At 48.1% G+C, this 24,730-nt stretch overlaps 2 protein-coding genes across 4 annotated transcripts in view; one reads left to right on the plus strand and one right to left on the minus strand.

The window, feature by feature from the left end:
- The window catches only part of ANKFY1 (ankyrin repeat and FYVE domain containing 1), a 76,359-nt gene extending 68,936 nt beyond the window's left edge, over positions 1-7,423 (plus strand). For all 3 annotated transcript variants that reach the window (XM_016200950.2, XM_016200951.2, XM_087825945.1), the window contains 3 exons: positions 1,195-1,341; positions 2,785-2,875; positions 3,458-7,423. In XM_016200950.2, coding sequence (XP_016056436.1) covers positions 1,195-1,341; positions 2,785-2,875; positions 3,458-3,590 — 371 coding nt within the window. In that variant the 3' untranslated portion in view covers positions 3,591-7,423. The remainder of the gene's footprint in view (positions 1-1,194; positions 1,342-2,784; positions 2,876-3,457) is intronic.
- Positions 7,424-9,009: 1,586 nt separating this feature from the next.
- Positions 9,010-24,379, minus strand: CYB5D2 (cytochrome b5 domain containing 2). The gene is made up of 4 exons (XM_087825946.1): positions 24,130-24,379; positions 19,239-19,379; positions 14,532-14,718; positions 9,010-12,992 (listed from the first exon to the last, which is right to left on the minus strand). The coding sequence occupies exons 1-4, from the start codon at positions 24,377-24,379 to the stop codon at positions 12,779-12,781; spliced, it is 792 nt and encodes a 263-aa protein (XP_087682072.1). The 3' UTR covers positions 9,010-12,778.
- Positions 24,380-24,730: the final 351 nt, after the last annotated feature.

A 24,730-nucleotide genomic window follows, 5' to 3' on the forward strand; every position in this document is an offset into this window, starting at 1 on the left:
GCTTTTAAAAAATATATACTTTTATATTCATTCTCTTGTTGAATACTCACAGCACCCCTGTAAGGTAAGCAGTACAGTAGTGTGTCCCCAGTTTTCAAGTAAGGAGACAGAGATGAAACCCAAATCTTCCCCGTGCAGGGCTTTCTGAGCACTGGGCTGCTGCACCCCATTCATTTGCCCTCATGCCACACAGAGCCGCCATGGCCTTGGGCAGCAATGCAGTCACCAAGGGGTGTCCTGAACTTTAGCACAGGACCAAATATTTTACCATCAGTCCTTGGCCTCAAGAAGAGTTCTTGGTCTTGATACACAATGTGTTTTTTAAGCCAGCAGTGATGAGCCTGAGCTCCAGAGGAGTCAGCCCTGGGAGTGAGCTGCTGGACCCAGCACCTACTCCAGTGAGCACCATTTTCCAGGAGCAGGTAAACAGGCAGGCAGGCAGGTGCTGAATTAGGTAGCAGGCCTGGTGACAGACACCTCGCTCTGTCATATTCTAGCGGGTGATTCTGGGTGAGTTCTGCAACTTCTCTATGCCCATTTCTCCATTTGAAATAATAGCCCTCATCTTACTGGGTTATTTAGAGAATTGAATGAAAGAACTGAAAAAAAGTGTCTGGTAAAGGTAAGCAAAAAGGAGCTACTGTTAGCTGTAATTGTTAGTAAAAAGGGCCAGCAGGATGGCCTGGCCAGAGCCTGGGTTCCCACTGGGCCTGCATCTGCATAGAAGAAAGGCCCCATGGGGTGGAAGAATTTGCTGGAACGTGCTCCCCATACTGACTTTTTTCTGCCTGTGCACATCCCTCACAGGTCTTTAAGTGTAGTTATAGCGTGTGAAGAGCTCTGTCCTGGTGTTTCATGCCAGAGGAAAGCAGCTGAGACAGTGGTGTGCTTTTCCCTCCATGCCTGATCCCTCCTTAGTTCCCTCAAAGCCAAAGCTGTGAATGAGCAGGAGTGTCTCACTGGAGCTGGAGCTGCTCTGGCATCCCTGGCTCATGGACGGGTCCTTGACGGGAAGATGCTGCAGGTCCTCTGTGAGGGTCTCGGTAGAGCCACAGGGCTCCTGTGTACCAGTGGGGACTGTCCTAACAGATGTCCTCCCAGGAGTCCTGCCTTCAGCTGTCCTCTGCCAGCCCGTTGGCAGTGCCAGGCTCGGCCTGAGTGGGAAGTAGCCCTACCTGTGGTTTTGTTTTCCAGTGCTGCTGTTAGCGTACATGAAGGGGAATGCCAACCTGTGCCGTGCCATCGTCCGATCTGGGGCTCGCCTCGGGGTGAATAACAACCAAGGAGTGAACATTTTCAACTACCAGGTTGCCACCAAGCAGCTTTTGTTCAGACTGTTAGGTGAGTGGCGCCTTCCTGCTCTTTCACTGCAGGTGCAGTGCAGTGTTGATCGTCTAGATATGTTGGTGATCTCTAAGTCTCATGATCACTGGCTTCAGCGTCTGAACCAGTGGTTTTCCAGGCACCACACAGGACCTTTTCTGTGACTGCCGTGAAGGGCCTTGGGGCAGTGCTGGGAGGGTCACTGTTCACAGTCTTCTCCAGGGTGCTCGCTTTGAGGCCCTGTCATTTCCCACTTCCCTGATGCTACCAGAACTCCATCAGCTCCGTGCAGGTCACCCTTCCCTTGGGTCCCGGCTGCTCATCTGTGCCTTCATCCTTCAGCTGCCTGGACTCTCTGCCTCCTTCAGAGTAGCCTTCTGCTTTAGCCCCACTCGCTCTCTGTTTTCTGTTCCCTTCTGTGAGGAGAAGCGCTGCACTCTTGATGATTTCATATCTGCAAGCCTTTGCTCATCCCCACTGAGGTGGCAGAGAGGCAGCATGCCTCGAGTGCCTGCGTGTCACTGTGCTGTCATCACCCACAGTAGGCACAGGACAGGGTTGTTAGCCCCATGGTATGGACAGAGAGATGAGCTCAGAAATACACAGTAGCTGTGTGGTTTTGGTGCATGTGACTTCCCCAAGGTCACAAAACTGATGTGTAGCAGAGCCCGTGCTGAAGCACAGTGATTCTTTGATACCTGGTCTGCTATTTGCGTGCACTTGGTCAGTCTTTCAGGAGCCCAGTGCAGTGCGGGCGTGTCGAAGGTGCTCAGTAATGACTGGTTCGTGTGCTGCCTCCTCCCTGTGGTGAGCTGTCTACTGTGTCTTTACAGAGCACTCAGAGCAGCGCCTGGCATACAGCTAGCGATCACTAAATAAATACTTGTGATTGTTGCTATTATCTACACTGATAACTCCCAGCCCAAATGCCCCACAGCTTCCGCAGACCCAAAACTGAGCTCATCTCTGCTCTGGTTCTTTTATGTCTTTTCTGTGCCGGTCATCCCACCACAGACTGCATCACTCCATCTAGAAACCTGATCACCATCGTCTCCTTCCTGCTCCCTGCCTCCCTTACCCTGCCCCCACCCACTCGCTAAATCTACAGATTCTGTGTCCTCAGTTTCTCGACTTGGTCTCCTCCTCTCTGTTCCCCTTACCATGTGGTCTCTGCCTCCTCACTGTGCCTCACACTCCAGCCGTGTATTTCCTCCACAAACTGCAGCTTCGCTACCCTGATACCGTTTCCTTCTCCCAGTCGGCCTGGCAGGTGCTGCTTCTCCAGATTCTCCTCTGTGCAGCTTTCCCTGACCGAGTTGAGTGTATTGCTCCTTCGTCCCTCACGTCACTCTGCAGTGTGTTGCTTTGTTTACTGGTCTGTTTCCCTGCTCCTTTGTAAGCTCCGAGTCTTGCCTGGCACAATCACTGACAGGAACGCGTCTCCTCCTGCCTGTGTTACAGACATGCTATCCAAGGAGCCACCGTGGTGTGACGGCTCCAACTGCTACGAGTGCACTGCCAAGTTTGGAGTCACGACTCGCAAACATCACTGGTGAGACCCCCAGCACCACCGGCCAGAGGAGTGAGGGGACTTCTGCTTCTACCTTTTCCATGATAAGCCATAACCTTGCCAGGGTCCTGGACTCTCCTGGGCAAAACTTGACCAAATGGAGTGCTGAAAGGGCAGGGCTATGTACCCCTGTAATGCTATAGGGAGGGCAGGGGCACTCAGACTGCTGGCTTTCCTGATGATTGCTGGATTCACAGGCCCCAGGGAGCCTGTCAGGCCTCTGCTGTCTTTCTCAGGCTTTCTGCTTGAGACCGAGCTGAGCCCAGTTACTCCCTCCTAGAAAGTGCTTCCCAGCTGGAGCACCCGTTGCTCCACCAAGAATGAGGGGCTTTTCCCATGAAAACGAGATGGTTCTTTGGCTGTTACTGAGTCTCTACTTGATCTTTAAAGAGCGAGCCTTCTCCAGCATCACTCTAAGTTAACTATTGGCTAGAATTTTGTTTTCATAGACTGAAAGTTATACATGCATTGGTAGAATTTGGCTGGGAGTGTGGTTGTCCCCTGCACTGGGAAGCAGCCTGCTCCCTAGTAACCCTCTCACACTTCCTTTCTTTGCTTCCACAGTCGTCACTGCGGACGTCTTCTTTGCCATAAATGTTCAACCAAGGAGATTCCCATTATAAAGTTTGATCTGAACAAGCCTGTGCGAGTTTGCAACATTTGCTTTGATGTACTGACTCTGGGCGGGGTCTCTTAGTAAGACCCTAGGAGGGTCCAGGCCACCTCCCCAGTCACCTCCCCAGCAGTTGCTCTGCTCACCAGCCTGACCCCACCCAGAGCAGGAGCTGGCTGTCGTCTTCCTGTGGCAGTAGACTGGAACAAACAATTAAGGACCATGGTGTGATAGATCCCATTTCAGATGATTCTGTATGATTGTCAGTGTGTCAGACTGTGATCGAGTTCACTAGGTGTCTCACTGATTGGACCAGGCCATTAGCCTAAGTGGTAAATGTGATAGGAATTAGACCCCATTCTGCTAGCAACATATAAGAACACTTTGAAAACCATTTTCCCTTCCAGTAGCCTAGTGTCCATCTCAGAGCATTCATGAAGTCTTCCTGCCTGGGCGGACTTACCAGGCAGAGCCTAACAGTAGGAGGCTGGTGTCTAGCTGCTCCATGAGAGCTGGCTTTACTCTAGGGTAAGTGGCTTTGGACTTTTCTGCACAGTGTTTTCATAAAGATTACAGGATCCTCTTGCCCTGAAGTCTTGTTTTTTTTTTAAAGCTAAGCTGTATTTATAGTGAGCTACCCCTTTTAAAAGAGGTGAAATCTTTCTAAACAGGGTTCAAAGATGAGAGCTGAAAAATCGTGGCCTTAACAACTGAAAGCTTTACCAGTATTCATGCTACTTGGGTGTCAGTAATGCAGTTTGGCAGCTTGACACCTCCTGGCAGCCGTGTCCTCTCTCATCTTGCCATGTCCTATCTGTGGAGTCCTCAGTCACTCTGCCACTAGGGAGTGGTGGAGGAAATGCACTTTCAGTGTGCTGCACTTTTTATATAGCTGCATTATTGATGATTCCAATTTTAAAACCCATATTCAGAAAATAAACCCATGCATCAATGATTCTAATGATCAGCTGTGACGGGACCTGAGCTCACACTAAGTCTTAAAGGAGAGCCTCCTGCAGAGTATCATTTGGAGCAAGAGTCACACAGGCCAGGGGATGAGAAGGGGGATCTCCAGCCTCAGGTGGAAGGTCCCATCCCCTTGACATGAGTGCTTCTTGCTGAAACCTTCCCTAGTTATGCGGTGAATGCTGTTGATCCCATTCTGTGTAGCTCACCTGCCCCCTAAGAGCCCATAGCTGAAGGCCCTGGCCAAACGTGTGACCTGGTTTTGGAAGGCGCTGGCTTGGATGCTGAATGAGGCCCCCAGAGCTTATGGGGGCTTAGTCACTGCTTGTACGTATATTAACCCTGAGGTGTTAAACTTCTTTTCAAAGTTTGGCCAGTTTTTTAAAAAGTGCACATTTAAAGAGAAACTTTTACCACTGCTTTAAAAAAAAAAAAAAGACAACTCTGAGATGAACAATATGTGTTACACAGTTATACTCAGAGATTAACAATCTCAATCATAAATGATTTTTCACTTAATAACCACTACATTTTTTTGCATTAATGAAGTATGGATATGTGTGTAAAAGGGACTAAGTATTTTTTGCAACAGCCTGCTTGTTTGTTTGTTTTTTGGATAGTGGTATGTCCTCTATGTTGCTGTAGATTTATACATTCTGTTGCCTAAATATGTGTGTAAAATGAGCTGATAAACCAGAGTGCTACTTTTTTTTAATATTTCTGTGATTTATAAGATATATATGCTTTTTATGTTAATATGAGCTTGTGCACAATGTTTAAAAGAAAATTAGAAGAGTTGGGGAACTAAAAGTCTGTGACATACTTCATATAGAATTTTTATGGAAAAACAACTAGTCTTGGCAAACATTTGACCATGTGAGGCGTGTGGTCAGTTTCCATTTTCTGTGACCTGAGAGGGCCACAAGGAAGTAGGGCTTAGTTGGCTTGATTCTTTAATTGTAAAGTAAGATAGTTGTGCTCCAGATATGAATTGAGGTGGTTGCTACTTTTATACTTGTTCTTTTAACATCTGTGGTGGAGAGGATGGGAAATCAATCAGGGATGAGGCTGATTGTCCTGCCCTGCCCTACAATACCAATTTCAATAACAATCCTGCCTCTAATTGCACTGAAAATCTTAAAATCATGTTTAGAATATGTTGAGTCTAGGGACAGCTATGGTACTGAGCAGCCGTGGACCAGGGGACACTGAGTTCCGCATCGGCAGTCTTGCAGACCTAGGAGAAGCACCTTCCACAGTCTAGGAAATCTCCTGACCAGCTGATGCTCACTGGGCCCCACTCTACGGATCCCCTGAGTGGCGGCTGCCCTGGTGGCCCGTCCCATATACTGCCTGGCTGGGACTTGACACCTCTCAGTCCCCTTTGTGCTCTCCAAGATGACAAGACTTGACCACAGAACTCCCTGGCTCATCCTGTTAAATTTTAATTCGTAACTTAAATACTAGTAGCAAAAACTCAATTTTATTCATTCAGAAAGTTGCCAATTGTGAATGAGAACAGGAAGAATAAACTGTACTGAAATGTGATTTGCTGCATCAGTCACGTTGTTTTGCTGAATTAGCTTTTTAACTGCCTCTTGCTCGTCACTAGATTTATTACAGTGTATTCTTAACAGTTTTTTTAAAGACGAAGGTACAAACCATGTGCTATATATGAATCCAATGCCTAAACTAACTTGCTAATTTCTCTAACACAGAAATTTCCCACAAACTTAAGTGCCTACACGTAGGGCTTTTTAATTTTCAGTTATGTTTTTAGTGGTGTCTCAGTGAACGATGTATTAGAACCTGTGTTCCATTTGGAGTTTGTTGCCTGTGCACTGTCAACCCCAATTCCCAATTTAGCCGAGGCTGGCTTCGATTGCTCAGTTCACCTGCCATTCTCTCTCCAAGAGTGGGGTCCCTGTGCCTGTCGGTCTCTACCTCAGAGCCCCGAGTCATCTCTGCCCCCCGCTCAGCTCCCTCACTCTTCTCCCTGAATGGGGTCCCTGCATGTGGGATCCCCACCACTCCCAACCCACGTCCCCCACCTGTTGTGCTGAATGGTATTGTGCTAATCTTGTCTACAGGCATGAAGTGGAGGGGAAGTCTTGGGAGGGGAGAGCCTTGATCTCCATCTAGGTTCCTTTAATGTGGAGAAAGAACACTGTTGGACTACGTACTGCTTAGACATGAAAGGCAACCTAACACCCCAGGTGACGGCCTGAGCAGGTAAATACAGCTTCCACCGACACACCCACTTGGAGTTTACAGGCTGAGACAAGGAGCTCCTGCAACAAAGTTTCTTTCAGGACCTGGGATTGCTTCCCTCAGGACAAGCCCCAGAACTGGGCACTGCCAGCCCAGAGCCTCCTGATCCAAAGCAGCAGCGCTCCCACTCCCAGCTGGGAGAGGAGGCAGAGGGGAGACTTCTGAAAGAAGTTTGGAGGCCACATTCTCGTTTTGTGGAAATAACTTAGTGAAGAGCTGATTATTTGACAAGATATCAACTAAGCATTTATTAAATTCCCAGAAGTTATCATAGATGCCTTAAAGACTTTTTTTGGAAGATCATTGCCTGTATGTTTCCTTTTTTGTGTGGCATAAATAATATATTAACCTGTTACAATTGACAGCATTGGTTTTCTGTAGCTGGGAAGTCTCAAGTTGGCAGACTGACTTAATGGCTTGTCCTTTTTCGGCAGATGTGTAGAGTCGGCTGTTACCAAGAGAGGGCGATAGCTGGGCAGAAACTGCAGCAACACATTTGGGTTGATCACCTTGGCTTTCAAGCCATTTGGGGTGTTCAGTGTGGGATGATGGCATCGTATAGGACCATGGCGCTTATCAGCATTGTTTCTTTGGAGTCCATGTAATGGAATGTATTTTTCAAATATTGACATTTGCATTTTCTGTAACAATTCCTTATAATAAAATGAGGTAAAATCGTGCATTTAAAGTGGAAACTTTAATAACACATTTGTAGTTACTTTTAATGCAGAAGTGCCAATAAGCACTAAAAACAAACATTTTTAAAACTCCTGACATGTGAATAAGTTTAACAATTACCCTCTAGGAAAGTTTGAATTTCTAGCACTTTTCAGAAACACTATTGACAGCAGTCAAAAAGTAGCTATTTTAGGCCTAATGACCAGCTGCCTGGATTTACTGTGCTCTTGGCCCAGCTGCAGCTCATGGCAGTGTGCACGGTCACAGCTGCAGTTTCAGTCACCTGACCCCACTGGTGCTCTCCAAGAGACCCTGGAAATTCCCTCTGGCTCTGTTACTGAGGAGCAACTCAGGAGATCCACCCGTGGCGAGGTTTCTGCTGGTCTTGAGCTGGAGGGAGGACTGGCACTGTGGTTTCATAGAATACTAAGGAAGGGTTAGGGTCTTGCAAATTAAAATTTAGGGACCTGTAGAGACCCTGCACGAACTGTACAAATCTAGCGGCTCAGCTGGCCCTCCTACTCTCTTGAACTAATGTACTCCCCCTTTACCCGTCCATTTGGCTGACCCCCTACTTCAGACCAGCTGTGGTGAGATATTGCTTCTCTGGTGGCTTTTCTCATGGTTAATTGGAACTGTTAAGTGCTCCCAAGTAACCCAAATAACCACCCTTGAGATGACCACTAGGCATATTATGTCATAGTATGTGACTATGAACAGGAACCAGGCACGCATCGACTTGCCCCATTTTTGCCCACCGAGGGAAGAGCACTGGGTTTTAGTTCTGCTTTGCCATTGTTAACTGACAGTATTGGGCAAATGTCATAATTTCTGTGCCTCAGTGTCTGGATCTATAACATGGAAATGACCATGGTCCTTTTAGCTCACAGGGTCACCTTGAGGAAGGTGGTCAGTAATGTCCTTCCTCTCGTGCAAGTGCAGAGTCTGGCGTGCACACTGAGCGCGCCCTCCAGTGAGTGATGTTGGGAGCAGTGTCTGCTGCCTACTTACAGGAATCTGGGGCCTCTGATAGTAGAAAGTGCTCTTGAGGGGTACCAAGGAGCACTGTAGCTTTTTGGACAGACACAGGCCCCAGCCTGTGTAGGGGTCTATTAGATCACAGCTTGTCCTGGAGCTAAGCAAGCAAGGGATAGGGGTGATGGCTCCCTTGTAGTCATGCAGTGAAGCTGTGACCAAAAACTCCTGGGCTCTTCACTCTCAATTCTGTGTTTATAGAAAACTGGAATCTCAGAATTCAAAGGCAGATGTTACAGTTTCCTTCAGCAGGTTGGAGGGCAGCTGCCCCACCTTTGCTTTAACATCACTCAGTGGTGTGGCAGAGGGAGCCGACTTGGTAAAAACTTATGGGCTCTGTCACGCGATGACCGCTGTAACTGTTAGAGGGTGGGGGCAGTGGGAGACTTAGGCCCTTTTTCGGTCCATAAAACGAGGCCCTCTCAAGGCTGGCATGGAGGTTACATGAGAACAGATAAAGCTCCCTGCCCAGCATAGTTGCCCAACATGGATTAGTTTTCTTCTCCACGTCCCTCTGCCAGCAGGTCGTCTGCCTGAGTTGAACTCTGGCTTTCATCAGTGGGATGCTGCTTCCTCCCTAAGTTTGCCCAGGACCACCTCTATTGAGAGAAAGGAGAGGCGTTTCCACTAACCACTCACTTCCCATGGCTAAGCCCTCTGACCATTAAAATAACCTACTCTTGCTGAATCCTTAGATTCCCCCACTGCCCCCACGTGAGGAGGCTGTTTACTATAAAGTGAGTGGTTGGCATCAAGCAGAAAAATTCTCACTGAGCAAGGAAGCCAGCAGCCTACTGAGGCTGGCTGTGTGCCCTGCACTGTGGGTTCAGGGGTCTGCGTCCAGCAGAGATTAGGCAACTTCTACTGCTACCCATGCCCGCAAAGGATGCCTCTGGTTTTGGAAGGGTCTGAACATCTCTGGGCCTGGTCCCTATACCATCCCTGCATTTCTACCTGCATTTCTACTATACTGTAAGCTCCCTGAGGTCGAGCCTCGCTGTCCTCCACCCCCCTCCCCATGGCTTGGTAAATATTTGTTAAATAACCAAGGATGACCAGAGCAGTGGCAATGACTAGTTCCCAGTTAGGTGGAGTTGAGGGCTGCTTCCAGTGATCAGGGCTGCCTCAGGCACTGAGCTCGGGCTGTGTGGAATGCTGAAGAGGTCTTAAGCTCAGCTCTCTTATCTGCTCCTGCTCCAGAGAGGGCAGAGACATACCAAACTGGAGGAGTGAAATAGCACTGAACCAGGATGAGAACCTTGAGTCCTAGGATTGGCTCCACTGCTCTGTGCCCTTTAAGTTTTTGGACCTTGGCTGCCTCATCTCCAAAACAAGAACTAACTGTACATGTACCCTGTGCTCTGTGGATATAGGTACAAAAACCAGTAGTCCTAGCCCCTTTTCTCAGTGTGCAGTTCAATGTGAGAGGCTGATGGGAAATCCATGGCTACACAACATGATTTGTTTCTGAGAAGGAACACATGGAACTTGTATTGTGGAAACCTGGGGGAAAGTGCATCTAAATCCAACTAGTATGCCCGGCTGGGGTGGCTCAGTGGTTGAGCACTGACCTAGGATCCAGGTGATCAGGGTTCGATTCCCAGTCAGGGCACATGCCCGGGTTGCGGGCTTGATCCCCAGTCGGGGGCATGCAGGAGGCAGCTGATCAATGACTCTCTCATCATTGATGTTTCCCTCTCTCCCCCTCTCCCTTCCTCAGTCTGAAATCAATTAAAAAATATTTAAGTCCAACTGGTGGGCCAATGGTTAGTGAAGGCTCCCAAGAAGTAATCGAGCTGAGTTCTGAAGAGAGAAGCGGGGGACAAATTGAGTGGAGGAAGAGGTACCATTCCAGGCAGAAGGGACAACCTGGGTGAAGGCACCGTAGGCACAATGCAGTGAGGTGGAGGCTGGAGGCAACGTGGATGTGGGGGGTGGGAGAAATACAGGCCGGAGGAGACAGACCATAGAAGAGCCTTGTGTGCCACGCTGCTGAAGTCAGCACTTGATCCTCATAGATACGACGACCACTGAAGAGGTTCAAATGGGGAACACCCTGGTCATCAAGGATGACTCGCAGCAGTGGGGAGGGTGGGCCGGAGGGAGGGAGGACAGCCTGAACCAGAGGAGAGCATCGGAACGGGTAAGAGGGAAGGAGGGGGAGCTGAAGAGGTACGGGTGCCCAGACGCGGCGATGGGTTGGGAGGAGGGGAGCAGCAGAGGCAGGATGTGTGGATGACCGCCAGGATCCTTACTTGGTGTGACTGGGTTTAGACGGTGACGGTGGAACCATCATCAGGGGGAACCAGAAGAATCAGGGAAAAGATGAAGACTGAATGCCAGAAACGCAGAGTGGTGCCTACAGAACTGCTCAGGAAAGGCGTCCAGACTAGATGCATGGTGCCTACAGAACTGCTCGGGAAAGGCATCCAGACTAGATGCATGGTGCCTACAGATCTGCTCAGGAAAGGCATCCAGACTAGATGCATGGTCGCTGAAGCAGGAGTGAGAAGAGTTAGTGGGAAGGGGCTCACGCAGGAGGGAAGCTTTCAAGGAACCGGGCCGTGGGATTGGCCGATGCAGATTTGTCCTGCTGTTGATCAGGGAAGGGCAGAAGCCGGGCACATGGTGGCTGAGGAGCAGAGTGGGTACCTGCGGCTTTCCCAGAAATCCTATCTATGACGGGAATAGATAAGGCGCTGCAGAAGAATGTATGGAGGGAGTGTTTTATTCATGACGTGAGGGAATTAAGCTGTTTCATGCGGACTTAGAGCCAGGAGGCAGGGAGAGGTTAAACGTACAGGAAGGGCAGGTGAGGAAGATCCTGGGGTGGCAGAAGGAGTCAAGAGCAGAGTCCGGTAGAAGCGACAGGTGTGGCCACAAAAGCAGTGAACCACAGACTGCTCATGTAGGGGAGGCAGCTTCCATTTTCTAGTCACTGAATCTGGAAAGCTATTTAGTGAGAACATGATAAAGGAGACAAAAGAACAGAGAATGTTTAAGAGTTGAGTCCTGGCCGGTTTGGCTCAGTAGTTAGAGCACTAGCCTGTGAACTGAAGGGCCTTGGGTTCGATTCCCAGTCAAGGACACGAACCTGGGTTGCAGGCTTGGTCCTGGCCCCAGTTAAGGCATGTGCAGAGGGCAGCCAATCTGTGTGTCTCTTTCACATCTATGTTTCTCTCTCCTCCCTCCCCCCTTTCACTCTCTCTAAAAATCAATGAAAAAATATCCCCAGGTGAAGATTAACAACAACAAAAAAAGAGTTGAGGGGGTTGAGAAAGGAGTTGACAGAAGGCTCAAATGAGGAAAGACCATGCGTCTGTAATACCCCAGGCTTCACTGCCTTATCTGCAAAGTAGAAACACTCCTTGCCCCCCTCTGCTTAACAAGAATCCAGGAGGTAATGGGTATGAAATATGTAAAGTGTAGACTACAATGACCTTGGACACAACCCACTGGAAGAGTTGCATGCCCAGCCACTGTCAAATTGAGGCTGTTTATACTGGCATTTGCAGCCTTGGGCAAACTTTGATGTTGCGCTAGCCAGTTACCCTTGTTAGAGCTCTGAAACTACCTTTTGCCAAAAATGCAGAATTCTCTCTCTGAAAACACACCACACCTACTTTTCAGTGTTCGAAAGAGAAACAATATCCTTGCTTTAAATTTAAAGAGGCATCTGGATTTCTTGCATCTATATAAGCAAAAGCTTTCCCAATTTCCAGAATTAGTCTACTCTTGTATTGTCTCCTCTCACTGAATTGGCCCAGTTCCTATCCACTAAATGCGGCTTTTGGTTGTAAATTAGGGAAGAGGTCTTCCATGTAAGAAAGGTCATAAAAGTTGGGTGACAAGTTTCGCCATCAGGGAACCTGGAAGAGTCATGCTGCTCTTCTTGGTCTCGTGTCTTTTCTGGATGCACCTGCTTGTTTCCAAGCTGTAAGAGAGTGAGGTGGTCCCTTTTTGGCAGTGCCCCCGACCGGGCCAGCAGCTGATCTGGGCAGCCTGAGAGTCCATGGGAAGGAGGTTTTTGGAGCTCAGAGCCCTTTGTCCAGTTAATTTTGAGTTGGTCACGTGTGTGCCCATTAATATTTGAGGGCTCTGAAGGAGGACGGCAAATAGGTCTAGGGGAATAGTGGCAAAAACTGGCTGACCAGTATTAGGCAGGTTGCCGAGTACTGGCCTCAGTCCCCAGAATGGTGAACCCATGGTGAGGGGTCATGGGTCACATTTGCAGAGGCCAGAGTCCTTCCAGGCCCTCTTGTTTGATGTCAGGAGCCATCCTAGGGCATGTGAGTCAAGGGTCCATTAGGCTTCTATGTGGGTTATGGGAAGGAGCATGTGATGGCCAGAGGTGGGCAACCTGTATATTCCTCCAAGCTGGGGTGGTCCAAGTCCCCACGATTTCTGTGTGTAGGGTCGTCCGACGCCAGGTCACTAGGGGGGCCGGTGGTTCTCACACACACACAGTGGGGCTCCTTGGCGCCTGGCTTATACAGCTTCCTAGGGACACCAATCCAGTCTCTGCTAACACCTCCACTAAAGATAGAAGGAGAAGGAACTGCTTAGAAGTGTGAACTAGTGAGTCAGTCTGGGAGGGGAGAGAAGGAAGCCTAGGCCTGGTGAAAGTAGAAGTCATTCTACTTGCCACCTTGATGTTTTCCCAAGGCAGTGGTCTGCAGTGTTTAGCCCCTGAACCTTGTGCTCTCTCCTAACTTCCTCCAGCTTCCCCTGACCAGGGAATTGTCCTTGCACTGCTCCCTGGCCCTGCCCCGGCCCTGTGCCTTCCTGGGAGGCAGCACCTGTGAAAGGGTTTCCCCACTGGCCTGTGAGCTTCTCAGAAGCAGTGTCTGGCCCTGATTCTCTCTTCCTTTCCCCAGTACATCCTAGTGCTGGGTTGTGTTTTGATCTGAGGGTCTTGGACACTTGGTAGGGGTGGACAACTGAGGCAGCAACATAAGGCCTGATGGTCAGCCTTCTATGAGAGGCCCTTTACTGCCCCTTGCCCAGGCCTGTCCTTGATGTCACTTGGTCCAGCACAGCCTGAGCAACCTCCTGTCCTGGGCAGGGGGACCTACCTCATCTTAGGGTACTGAGTTTGGTCTCCCAAGGACTCAAAAGCCTTGCCAAAACTAAAGGAGATTCTTGGAATTGATACCTGTGTAGGTTCCAATGCCTGGTACCAGACTCACTTGTTGTCAGAGAAACTACCACCTCGTTAGAAACCAAGCCACCTATAGCTTACCCAAGAGGGAAGGGTGCTGAAATGCCGCCCTCCTTCCTTCCAGCCACTCATCCCATCGTCAGTGAACCTTACTCCATAGCTAGTCCCTGCCTCCAGACTCGCTTCTCCAGTCTCCAGGGAGAAACATGCATATAGAAAACAACGAATTGGGTTGAGGCATAGAAATAGGGTCAAGCTTCTTGGAGTTGGTCTGGGAGAGCTTCGTGGGGAAGGCAGAGCCTAGCAACTCAGTCATGAAAGCACGAAGGGGTTACACAAAGACAGAGGAGGACTGTGGGGGATGGAGAGGGAGGCAGGCTCTCCAAGGTGGCAAAGTCAAGCTTTTACAACATGTTAAAAATCAAGTGGGAGGCCCAGCCAGCGTGGCTCAGCGGCTGAGAATCGACCTAGGATCCAGGAGATTGCGGTTCGATTCCTGGTCAGGGCACATGCCCAGGTTGTGGGCTCCATCCCCAGTAGGGGGCGTGCAGGAGGCAGTTGATCAAAGAGTCTCTCATCATTGATGTTTCTCTCCCCCTCTCCCTTCCTCTCTCTGAAATCAATAAAGTCATATTTTAAAAAAAAAAAGGAAAAAAGGAAAAAAAAAAGATGCCCAGATCTCGATCCTAATATTCTCATCCAGTTGCCTGGCATGAGGTCCCACCATCAGCAATTTTTAAAAATTGCTCAGAAGATCCTAACATGTAGCCAAAAGTTGAGAATCACCATCCCAGAGCACATGTATTTTGAAAAAGTTCCCCTGGGTTAACAACTTACGCTTCCCTGAACAACAGGATGAGCTCTTAGTTGGCTCTGGGAGCGAGGAGGACGCAGCGGAAGGGGAGCCCGCTTACCTCGTCTGGGAACACCAGACCCGGCTGCCCCGTGCTGCGCTCCACTCCGCGTTGCACGGTGGGAACTTCTGCTTCTCTTTCAGTTCCTGTTTGTTTGCTTCCAAGCCTTTGGTGATCATGGCTTCTACCTGGGTCAGTTCTGGGGTGGGTAGCCCGTCCTCTCCGTAGAATCTTCCTATCACCTTTCCTGTGGTGACAGGAGAGCTGATGTCAGAAACGGGGAGGGAGGCATGAAGAGATGCTTAGCTTCTCCCACGGTGGTAGCAGCTCAGGTTCCCAGCCTTTCTGGTGGCAGGGCCCTACAGTAGCCTGCTGGCTGCTTATTTCTTAAGAGCTCATATTGGAGGGGCTTGTGGCACCTTCTATCCCAATGTCTCTCAACATCTTACAAGACTCCAAGTAGAAGCATCCCTTTTGTAGTTGTAGAGTCTTGAGGAAATTATAAGATGTCTCACTTCCAGACATCAGTTCCTTGAGAATGGAATCATGTGTGATTCATTTTCAATGTTCCACAGTGCCTGAGGCACACAGTAGGTGTTCAATAAATGTTTGACAAATAAATGACTTACTGTGTAACATTTTTGTGGCCCAATTCTTCCCAACATTGAATTATTTTGTCTTATATAAATAAATCACTACTGAGCATTACTTAGTGGCAGGCGCTATGCTAGCACTTCACTAATACTTTCTGAATCCTCATAACAACCCCGTGAGAGAGTAATCGTTCCCATATTTACAGGAGAGGGACAGGGAGGAGTCTGTGGAACCAGTGAGTGGGTCTGCCCCATGCGCATGCTCTCCCCTTCCCCGTTCTCTTCTTGCTCAGTCCCTTGGTGGACATACTGAGTGGACACTGGGTTTAGTTTAAAATCCCTGTCAGAATTGTAAAGGTCTAAGCTATGGCAGCAGGCAGCAAGTGGTCAGAGAGCCTGTAGGCCAAAGCCACAAAGGGATCAGTTCTTCTTAAGGGCAGAACTTCCATCCCCAAGTTTTGGGTGTAAGTGGCCTTCCCAGGCACCCCATCACAGGGCAAGAGACACAGCAGAAAGCACTTCTAGAAGGTCTGAGCACACAGGAGGAGGCAGCAGTGTATACATGCCCCAGCTGTGTCTGCCCAACCTCTCCAGCCCAAGCACTGACTGAGATGCCAGCAGCAGTTACAGTGCACCCGAGATTCAGTTCATCCCCTCAAGTTTAACTCCGCATCTGGACTTTTCTAACTATTTATGACACTCACTTCTGGCATTTGTTATTTGGATTCAGAGCCTTGGATCTCTGACACCTCCTCCCTCACATCCAAATGCATGCTTCCATTTGTTCATGTCTAACCCATTAGCAACTCTGTCAGTCCAGCCTTTAAAAAACACCCTGATTTTATGTTTTTCCATCTCTACTATGACCACCCTAATCCAGACTGTGGATTACAACAGCCTCCCAACTGGTATATCTCCTCCAGCTCATACCTTCCTACAGTTCTTTCTCCATAGAGCAGCTGGGTGATCATTTAAAAACATGAATATCATGCCCAGCTGGAGTGGCTCAGTGGCTGAGCATCAACCTGTGATCCAGATCGCAGTTTCAATTCCCGGTGAGGGCACATGCCTGGGTTGCGGGCTTGATCCCCAGTGGGCAGCTGATCAATGACTCTCTCACCATTGATGCTTTTATCTATCTCTCTCCCTCTCCTTTCCTCTCTTAAATCAATAAAGACATAGTAAGAAAATAAATAATAAATAAGTAAAAATACAAAAATAAAAACATGAATATCATGTCATCTCCATGCCTGGTTTAAACCCTTCAGTGGCTTCCTAAAGCATGTGGGTAAAATGCAAACTTCTATCAAGGCCCCTAAGACTAGAGCCACCCAAGTTCTGTTTGCCTTCCGAGCCTCTTCTCAAGCTGTCTCTCCCTCGTTTACTGCAGGCTCCCGCAGGCTGGCTGCCTTCCTACTCTCTGACCACAATTAGCTGCCCCTCACTTCAGGCACCGCTGTTCCCTCAGCCTGAAATAATCTTTTTCCAGATCTCAGCATGGCTGGCTACTCACCTTCCAGGCCTCAGCTTACCTGTCATTGCCAGGAGACCTCCCTGACCATCCTCTCTGAAGGTGCCACACCCCCCACACATGCATCACATTAGTTTTATTCATTCACAGCCCTTTCTGGACTGGTCTGATCTGTTTACTTATTTATGATATATCTCTCCCTACCATGAGGCCCCAGCACTCATACCTTCCTACAGTTCTTCCTCCATAGAGCAGCTGGGCGATCATTTAAAAACATGAATATCATGCCCAGCTGGAGTGGCACTCATGTTAAGTGCTTGTTAGAATAAATGAAGGGCTCAGGGCCCTAGTCCCAGGCCTACGTCTATAAGTTGGCCTGGCACAAGAACTTCTCCTATAGAGGGTCTCTGTGTGCATGGTGACAAGGCTGTCTTGGTGGCTTTTAGACATGAGACCCAGAGAGAGCAGTAGTAGTAGAGGCAACAGAAAGAGTTGTAGCAGCTGCATCACGAGAACGATGGTCACCATTGGCTGGGTCTCTAAAGCCAGTGCTATGTCCAGAAAACAACAAAAGATATCGTTTTCCCTGGAGGCCTGGCCATGTGGCTGCCAAGCTGGCTTTCTGGTTGTCTTCACCTCAGTATGCACCCATATAATACACCTGTACCCTCTGACGTGTCCTGAGGGTTTCTGGTGCCCTGAAAGAGCCTAACACAACCCCCTCCTATAGAATGAGCTACCAGAGGGCAGGGCTGCACTCAGCTCATCCCTGGTCCCCATGAGGCCCAGAACCATAGCTTATCCACAGTAGATATTCAAATATATGCCAACAACTGAACACTTCGGAAGCATTTCCAACCATATGACCCCACCCTACCCACATACAGTAACACTGTTCAAACAAGACTAGTTCACTTATCTCACCAAAAACATCTGCTTGTTCCCCAAACACCAGGTCTGGCACCCTTTGCCTGCTCACGGGACTCCACTCACTCCTTTGTGTTAGGTTTTCTTTTCCTTATTAATGTTCCAACCTTGGTTAGCCAACCTTGTGGGCAAAAGGAGAACCAAGCCTTCTGAAAGGCAGATGGACAGAGCCAGTTCCCTCAGTGGCAGGCGAGACTGGCCTCGGGAATGAGCGGGCAGGCTGGGTGAAAACAAAGAAGGGGTGCTCCAGGTCAGGGTGACGAGGCCAACAATGGTGGGTGTGGAGGAGGGAGGGGCTGAAAACAGCTTTAGAAGTTATGAAAAAAGCCTTGCCAGCTGGATGTGGAGGGAGCAGAGGACTTACTAAAAATGGCAAGGTTCTCAGAAAAGGTAACCCAAGTAGTAATGACAGAAGCAGCCAGCCAGAGGCATGAGGGGCAGAGAAGGAACTCTTCCTCTTTAGACCTGCAAAAGGTGAAAGGACACCGACGCTCCTCAGGCAGTCAGCTGTGTCCAAGTGGGGATCCAGTGAGAGGCTGGGGCTGCAACACATGGCGAAGGGGCTCCACCCATCCCAGTGCCTGTGACTAACATTGCTTTAGGACACTGTTAGGTGTCTTCCCATTTAAAAGGTGAGTTCCCTCGTGTCTCACCAGTAAGTGGCACGTGCAGTGCTCTACACAACTGGCTTTGACAAATGTTTGATTAGCACAACTTCCACCTGAGACACAATTCATTCAGGATGGATGCAAGCTAATGTTTGTCTCCTTAGACGACAAAATAAAAGGATAGTTGGCCTTAGCCGGTTTGGCTCAGTAGCTGGAGCATCGGCCCACAGACTGAAGGGTTCCCAAGTTCAATTCCAGCCAAGGGGACGTGCTTGGGTTGCAGACTTAATCCCTGGCCCTGGTTGATGCACAAGCAGGAGGCAACCAGTCGATGTGTCTCTCTCACATCGATGTTTCTCTCTCCCCTGCTGGCTTAGTTGGTTCGAGCATCGTCCTGATACACCAAGGTTGAGGGTTGAATCCCCAGTCAGGGCACATACAAGAAGCAACCAATAAATGCATAAATAAGTGGAACAACAAACTGATATCTCTCTTCTTCTTTCTCTCTCTCAAATCAATAAATAAAATTTTTTTAAAATAAATAAAAGGACATTTGCCAAAACTGCACACAAACTTAGGCTTCAAGCCTTCCTATGCTGAAGCCAGACACCTGGAACACAGCGAGACAGGGAAGCCACCCTCCTGGAGCTGGTTGTTCAAGGGTGGAGCAGGCAACCATTGGCTTTGGGGCAACGGAGGCCAAAGCAAATAGGCAGGCAATCCTCTCCCAAGATTAAAAGTGAGGTGAACCAGTGCCCCAGCCATTTTCTTCTGGGGCTCACTGCCACACTAACGGAGTTTTTTTGTTTGTTTGCATGTTTTTTAAAAAATGTCTTTATTGCTTTCAGGGAGAGGAAGGGAGAGGGAGAGAGAGACAGAAACATCAATGATGAGAGAGTCATTGATCGGCTGCCCCCTGCATGCCTCCCACTGGGGATCGAACCCGCAACCCATACATGTGCCCTGACTAGGAACGGAACCATGATCTCCTGGATCCTAGATCAGCCGCTGAGCTACGCTGGCCAGGCAACAATCAAGAGTTTAAGGTGAAAAATCCATGGGTGTTTTTCAGATTTTAACCTTGAGTCCAAGCCCCAAAGAATTCTAGTCCCTTAAAAAAATTGCAAGTAAATGAAATACCTGTGGAAATGGCCTGTGGAATACCTACCAACAAATTCATAATTCTTCTCATAAAATGATAGCCAATTTTGAAGTGTCAGCATCTCAGAAAATGACAAGTCAGATACATCATCCACAAGGCCTGCTTCAGAGTAGTCCCCGGTCACAAAAGCTCTGGATGCATCTCGGCCTGCAGGAGAGAGGTTTCCAGTTGATTAACTTATAAATCACTGACACCCTACCAGCTCAAAAATCTATTTTCTGAGAAACATCTGAAAACTCCACTCTCCACCCCCTCTTGGACCTTGGACATACATTTGGCATTTATCACATTCTTTGGTTTTCTTACAGCAGCATTTAATACAGCTGACCATGTCCCTTGGCTTCCATGACACTACACTCCTGGTTTTCCTCCTACCTCTCTAGCTCACTTTCTACCAGCCTCAGAGACCAATTATTTTCCACCTCCTCTACTCCATCCACACCCTCCACTTGACAATCTCATCCACTCCAATGGTTTCAGATACCACCTCAATACCAAAGACTGCCAAACTCAGACTTCTCTTGAGCTCTAGACCTGTATATCCAGTTGTCTACTCAGCATCACGTACATGTCTTACAGACAAGTTCAACACAAGTTCAAAACGTCCACACTGAACTAATGGTCATTAGCACCCCCAGTCCTAGAAAACATGCATCTATTCTAGTTTTCCCTATCTCAGTATATCAACCAGTTGCTCAAGCCAGAAATGTAGTCCTTTCTTTAAATATGTTTTTCTTGACTTCGGGGGGGGGGAGGGAGGAGGAAGAGAAACAGATGAGAAATATGGATTGGCTGCTTCCTGCACGCCCCCTACTGGGATCAATCCCTGCATGTGCCCTGATCAGGAACTGGACTGGCGACCTCTCGGTACATGGGACGATGCTCAGCTAACTAGCCACACCAGCTGGGCCAGAAATGCAGTCCTTGACGTCTCCTTCATCCCTCACATCCAATCAGTCCCCAAGTCCCATAACCTAAACAGTTCTTGTATCAATCTACCTTTCTCCATGTACCACTAAGCAAGCCCAGACTGTCACCATTTTTCATCTGAACTACTACAATAAACCCCTAGCAGTTTTTTCTACATTCATTCTTTCCCCACTAATCTATTTTCCATATAACACTTAGACTGATTATTTTAAATATAAATTGATCATGTCATTCTCTTGCTTAAAAATTCTCAGTGGCTTCCTTTTGCCCTAAGACAATGTGAAAATTCCATAAAATGCCATTCAGGACCCTGCACCAACTGCCACCAACCTTGCTTTGCCTCTGTGCTCCCTGGCCTCTGGTAACAGCAGCATGTTTTCCTTTTAACACTCATCATGAATTGTTTATGTGACACCTACTGAATGAATGTATGTCTTTTCTACTAGTCCGAAAGTTTTATAAGGGAAACACCAAACTCCTTTAGTGCTGTATCTCGTAGTGCCTATTTTTTAGTAAATTCTCAATAAGTATTGACTGAATGAAATCCAATTATTTTCAAAAAGAATGTCAAGATAATTCAAAGAGGGAAAGAATACTCTTTTCAACGAGCGGTGCTAGAACAACTGAACAGCCACATACAAAAGAATGAAATTAGATCCTTCCTCATACCATGTATAAAATTAACTCAAAATAGATCCATGGCCTGAATGTATGAACTAAAGCTATAAAACATAGAAGAAAACACAGGTGTAAAGTCTTTGTGACCTTGGATTTCGCAATAGTTTCTTAGGGCACCAAAAGCACAAGTAACCAAAGAAAAAAACTGAACTTGATTAAAATTTAAAAATTTTGTGCTTTAAAGGACACTATCAAGAAAATGAAAAGACAACCTACAGAATCGGAAAAAATATTTGCAAATCATGTATCAGTATCCAGAATATATAAAAAATTCTTACAATAAAAAGACAACCCACTTAAAAAATGGACAAAGAATTTGAATAGACATTTCTCCAGGGAGCATATGCAAATGATAAACAAGCACATGAAAAGATCTCAACATCTTTAGTTATTAGGGAAATGCAAATAGTCAAAATCACAATAAGATACCATTTAAAACCTACTAAAATGATTATAATAAAAAAGACAGCTAACAAGTTTGGTGTGGATGTGTAGAAACTGAAACTCTAATACACTGATGGTGGGACTGCACAATAGTGCAGCCACTTTATTTTTTTTATTTTTAAAAAAATACATCTTTATTGATTTCAGAGAGAGGAAGGGAGAGGGAGAGAGAGAGAAACATCAATGATGAGAGAGTCATTGATTGGCTGCCTCCTGCATGACCCCTGCTGTGGATTGAGTCCAAAACTGGGGCACGTGCCCTGACCAGGACTTGAACCTGGATCTCCTGGATCATAGGTCGATGCTCAACAGCTGAGTCACGCCTGGCCGGGCATAGGGCAGCTACTTTAGAAAACAATTTGGAAGTATCTCAAAAAGTTAGTTACTTGGCAATTGCACTCCTAGGTAAATACCCAAGATAACTGAAAACATGCCCACACAAAAGCTTGCACCTGAATGTTTATAGCAGCATTATTCATAGTAGGCAAAAGTGGAAACAACCTAAATCCCAACAAATGATGAATAAACAAAAGCGGTATATTTATACAATGGACTATTATTTGGCCATAAAAAGGAATGGAGTACTGATAATACCATGGATGAACTTGAAAACATTATGCTAAGTGAAATAAGCCAGTCACAAAAGTCCACATGTATGATTCCAATTATATGAAATATCCAGAACAGGCAAATCTTCAGAGACAGAAAGAAGACAGCGGTTGTCAGGGGTTGAAAGATAGAAGGAAATAAGGAGTGACTGCTAATGGACATGGGTTTCTTTTTTTTAGGTGGGGAGGGTGGATAAAAATGTTCTGGAGCTCTAGATGGCTTGGCTCAGTGGTTAGGGTGTTGGCCCAAGGACTAAAGGGTCCCAGGTTAGACTCCAGCCAAGGGCATATACCTCAGTCACAGGATCAATCCCTCAGCCCCAGTCGTTGTGAGAGCAGGAGGCAACCAATCGATGTGTCTCTCTCACATCCATATTTCTATCTCTCTCGCCCCCACCTTCCACTCTCTCTGAAAAGCAATGGAAAAAATACCCTTGGGTGAGAATTAAAAAAATAAAAATAAAAAAATAAAAGAGTGCTCCTCTTTTAAAAAAAAGCTCTGGAATTAGAAAGCAGTAATGTTTGCACAACTTTCTGACTATACTAGAAACCAATGAATTATGCACATTAAAGGGATGGATTTTACATTACATGAATTCTATCTTAATAAAAATAATAACTGAGCCCAGCTGGCGTAGCTCAGTGGTTGAGCGTTGACCCATTAACCAGGAGGTCACAGTTCGATTCCAGGTGACCCATGAACCAGGAGGTTACAGTTGGATTCCAGGTGGGGCACATGCAGGGGTTGCAGTCTCCATTCCCAGTAGGAGGCATGCAGGAGGTAGCCGATCAATGACTCATCATTGATGTTTCTATCTCTCTCCCTTCCTCTCTCTGAAGTAAAAAAAAAAAAATATTAAAAAAATATTGAGTGAAAAAATGAATAAATGAAACAAATAAATCTGCCTCTCTACTAGACTGTGGGAGATGAGAAGCATTTTATAATCATTGATTCCTCAGCACCAGGCATAAGGCAGGCTACATGGTAGTGGTCAATAGATGGATGTTAAAAGAACAACGGGCACAATGGATGTTGAAGGAACTAGGTAGACAGTAGAGCACATTGCAAAAGAAATATCACCCCAGAAATGGAGGGTTTTGTGCTCACACTTGTGGATATAGCCATGACAGTTGCATCAGGATGCTGCAGGACAGTGCACCATTAAGTGCCTTCTCCTGGCCGGTAAAATAAAACCCTTGATTCCAATCTCAGCTCCACTTCTAACTCAGTGTGTAGCCCTTGGTAAGTCCCTTCCCCTGATAAACTGAGGAGCTTGGCAACACCAACTGAACTTCATTCCTTTTCTGTCTGTGCTTCTATTTCTCAAGTTCTTCCAGAGACAGACAAGTGACCTGTATTTAAGTACAAGAGCCAGCTTCCCAATTCCCCTAAGATAATGAAAGACAAGTGGAAAACGCTTATTTAGTATCAGCCTAGTTATTGGCCTTAAGCTTGCTCTGCTTTTTTTTCTCCTCTTTAAATCTTGGAGATGGTCCTTCCTCTGGGCTGGTAAGGCAACATCTCTAAAAATAATACGCTGGCGGTCTTAGTCCAAGTCCTGTTAGTACTTAGGTGTAAAGGCTTTAGGCAAATTACATCCTTTAACCCCCCTCAGCTGTGAAAAAGGGTCAGCAGGATCACCTTAATTGGACAAGTGTTCTTTGAGGCCTAACATACACACAGCCTTAAGTATTTAAGGACTGCGAAGGTGACCAGACTCCCCTGCGCTCTAACCTCATCATCTTTTTTAAGAAAGGCAGACAGGTGCATCTGCAGCAGAAGCAAGAACTACTCAAACCAAATGTACTGTTTCTAGGGGAAACTTAGATCCCGACAAGTTCAAGAGAGGGCTGGAATCAGCAGGGGAACTGACTGGGGGTAGGTAGGGGCAGGGTTTCATTCATCCCTGCGCCCCGAGAGCCGCGCAGGGTGGCACAAGGCAGATGTCCCATCGGGGCGTCTGCCGGCGGGTAACGGGGTAACTAACGGGAGGCGGGAGACGCGTTTCTCCACAGTGTCGGCGAGAACGATGGGAAACGGCAGGGAGGACAGAGGCCGGTGACTGCGGGCTATCGTCTCGCCGGCTCCGAGAGACTAGAAGGATGGCGCGGCTGAGCCCGACGCCCCGGGGGTCTGATGAATGCGGGGAGAAAAACAGCCGATGAATAAATGAACGAACGCCGCGCCCGCGGCTACGCGCCGGAGCGAGACAGGGCGTGAGCCGCCCCGCCAGTACCTGCGAAGCCGCTATAGTGAGCCCCAGGCCCGTAATGCCTCCGGCCAGACGACACGTCGAAGACGCGGCCGAGCAACGCCAAGCAGAGGCCTGGGTCCCCGGGGCCGCCGCGGTGGCGGGCCAGCTCCTCGGGCATGAAGAGGCGAAAGCTGGCGCGGGGACTCCACCAGCCCGCCAGCCGTGCCGCCAGCGCTGCCGCCGCCGCCGCCGCCAGGCCCAGCAAGAACCCGCGCCCGCCCGGCCGCAGCATCGACGGCCGCCCGCCCTCGGCTCTCCAGGGGGTTCCGCCTCCCCGCCCACAACCAAGATGGCGGAGACGCTGGCCGCGACGTCACCGGCGCTACGCTCGCCCTCGTCCGGCTGTCACTGAGCGGACATGGAGGACTGAATGTAAAAAGTCTGGCCGAAGCCACTCCCTGACTCCAGCTCTTCCTCGTGCTTTTTCAGCACAGCCAGGAACGTGGAGGGATACCGAGGAACTGAGCGGCGGGGAAGCCTCCTGACCTGCAGGTTGTCCGCCCTCAACAAAGATGGTGGCAGAGGAGGCGGCGGGGTGACGCAGACCGTATGACAGCAGCGCCTTCTCGTAACTCGGAGTTCC

This window comes from Miniopterus natalensis, chromosome 17, assembly GCF_054644295.1.
Source record: "Miniopterus natalensis isolate mMinNat1 chromosome 17, mMinNat1.hap1, whole genome shotgun sequence".
In the NCBI taxonomy this organism is placed as follows: Eukaryota; Metazoa; Chordata; class Mammalia; order Chiroptera; family Miniopteridae; genus Miniopterus; species Miniopterus natalensis.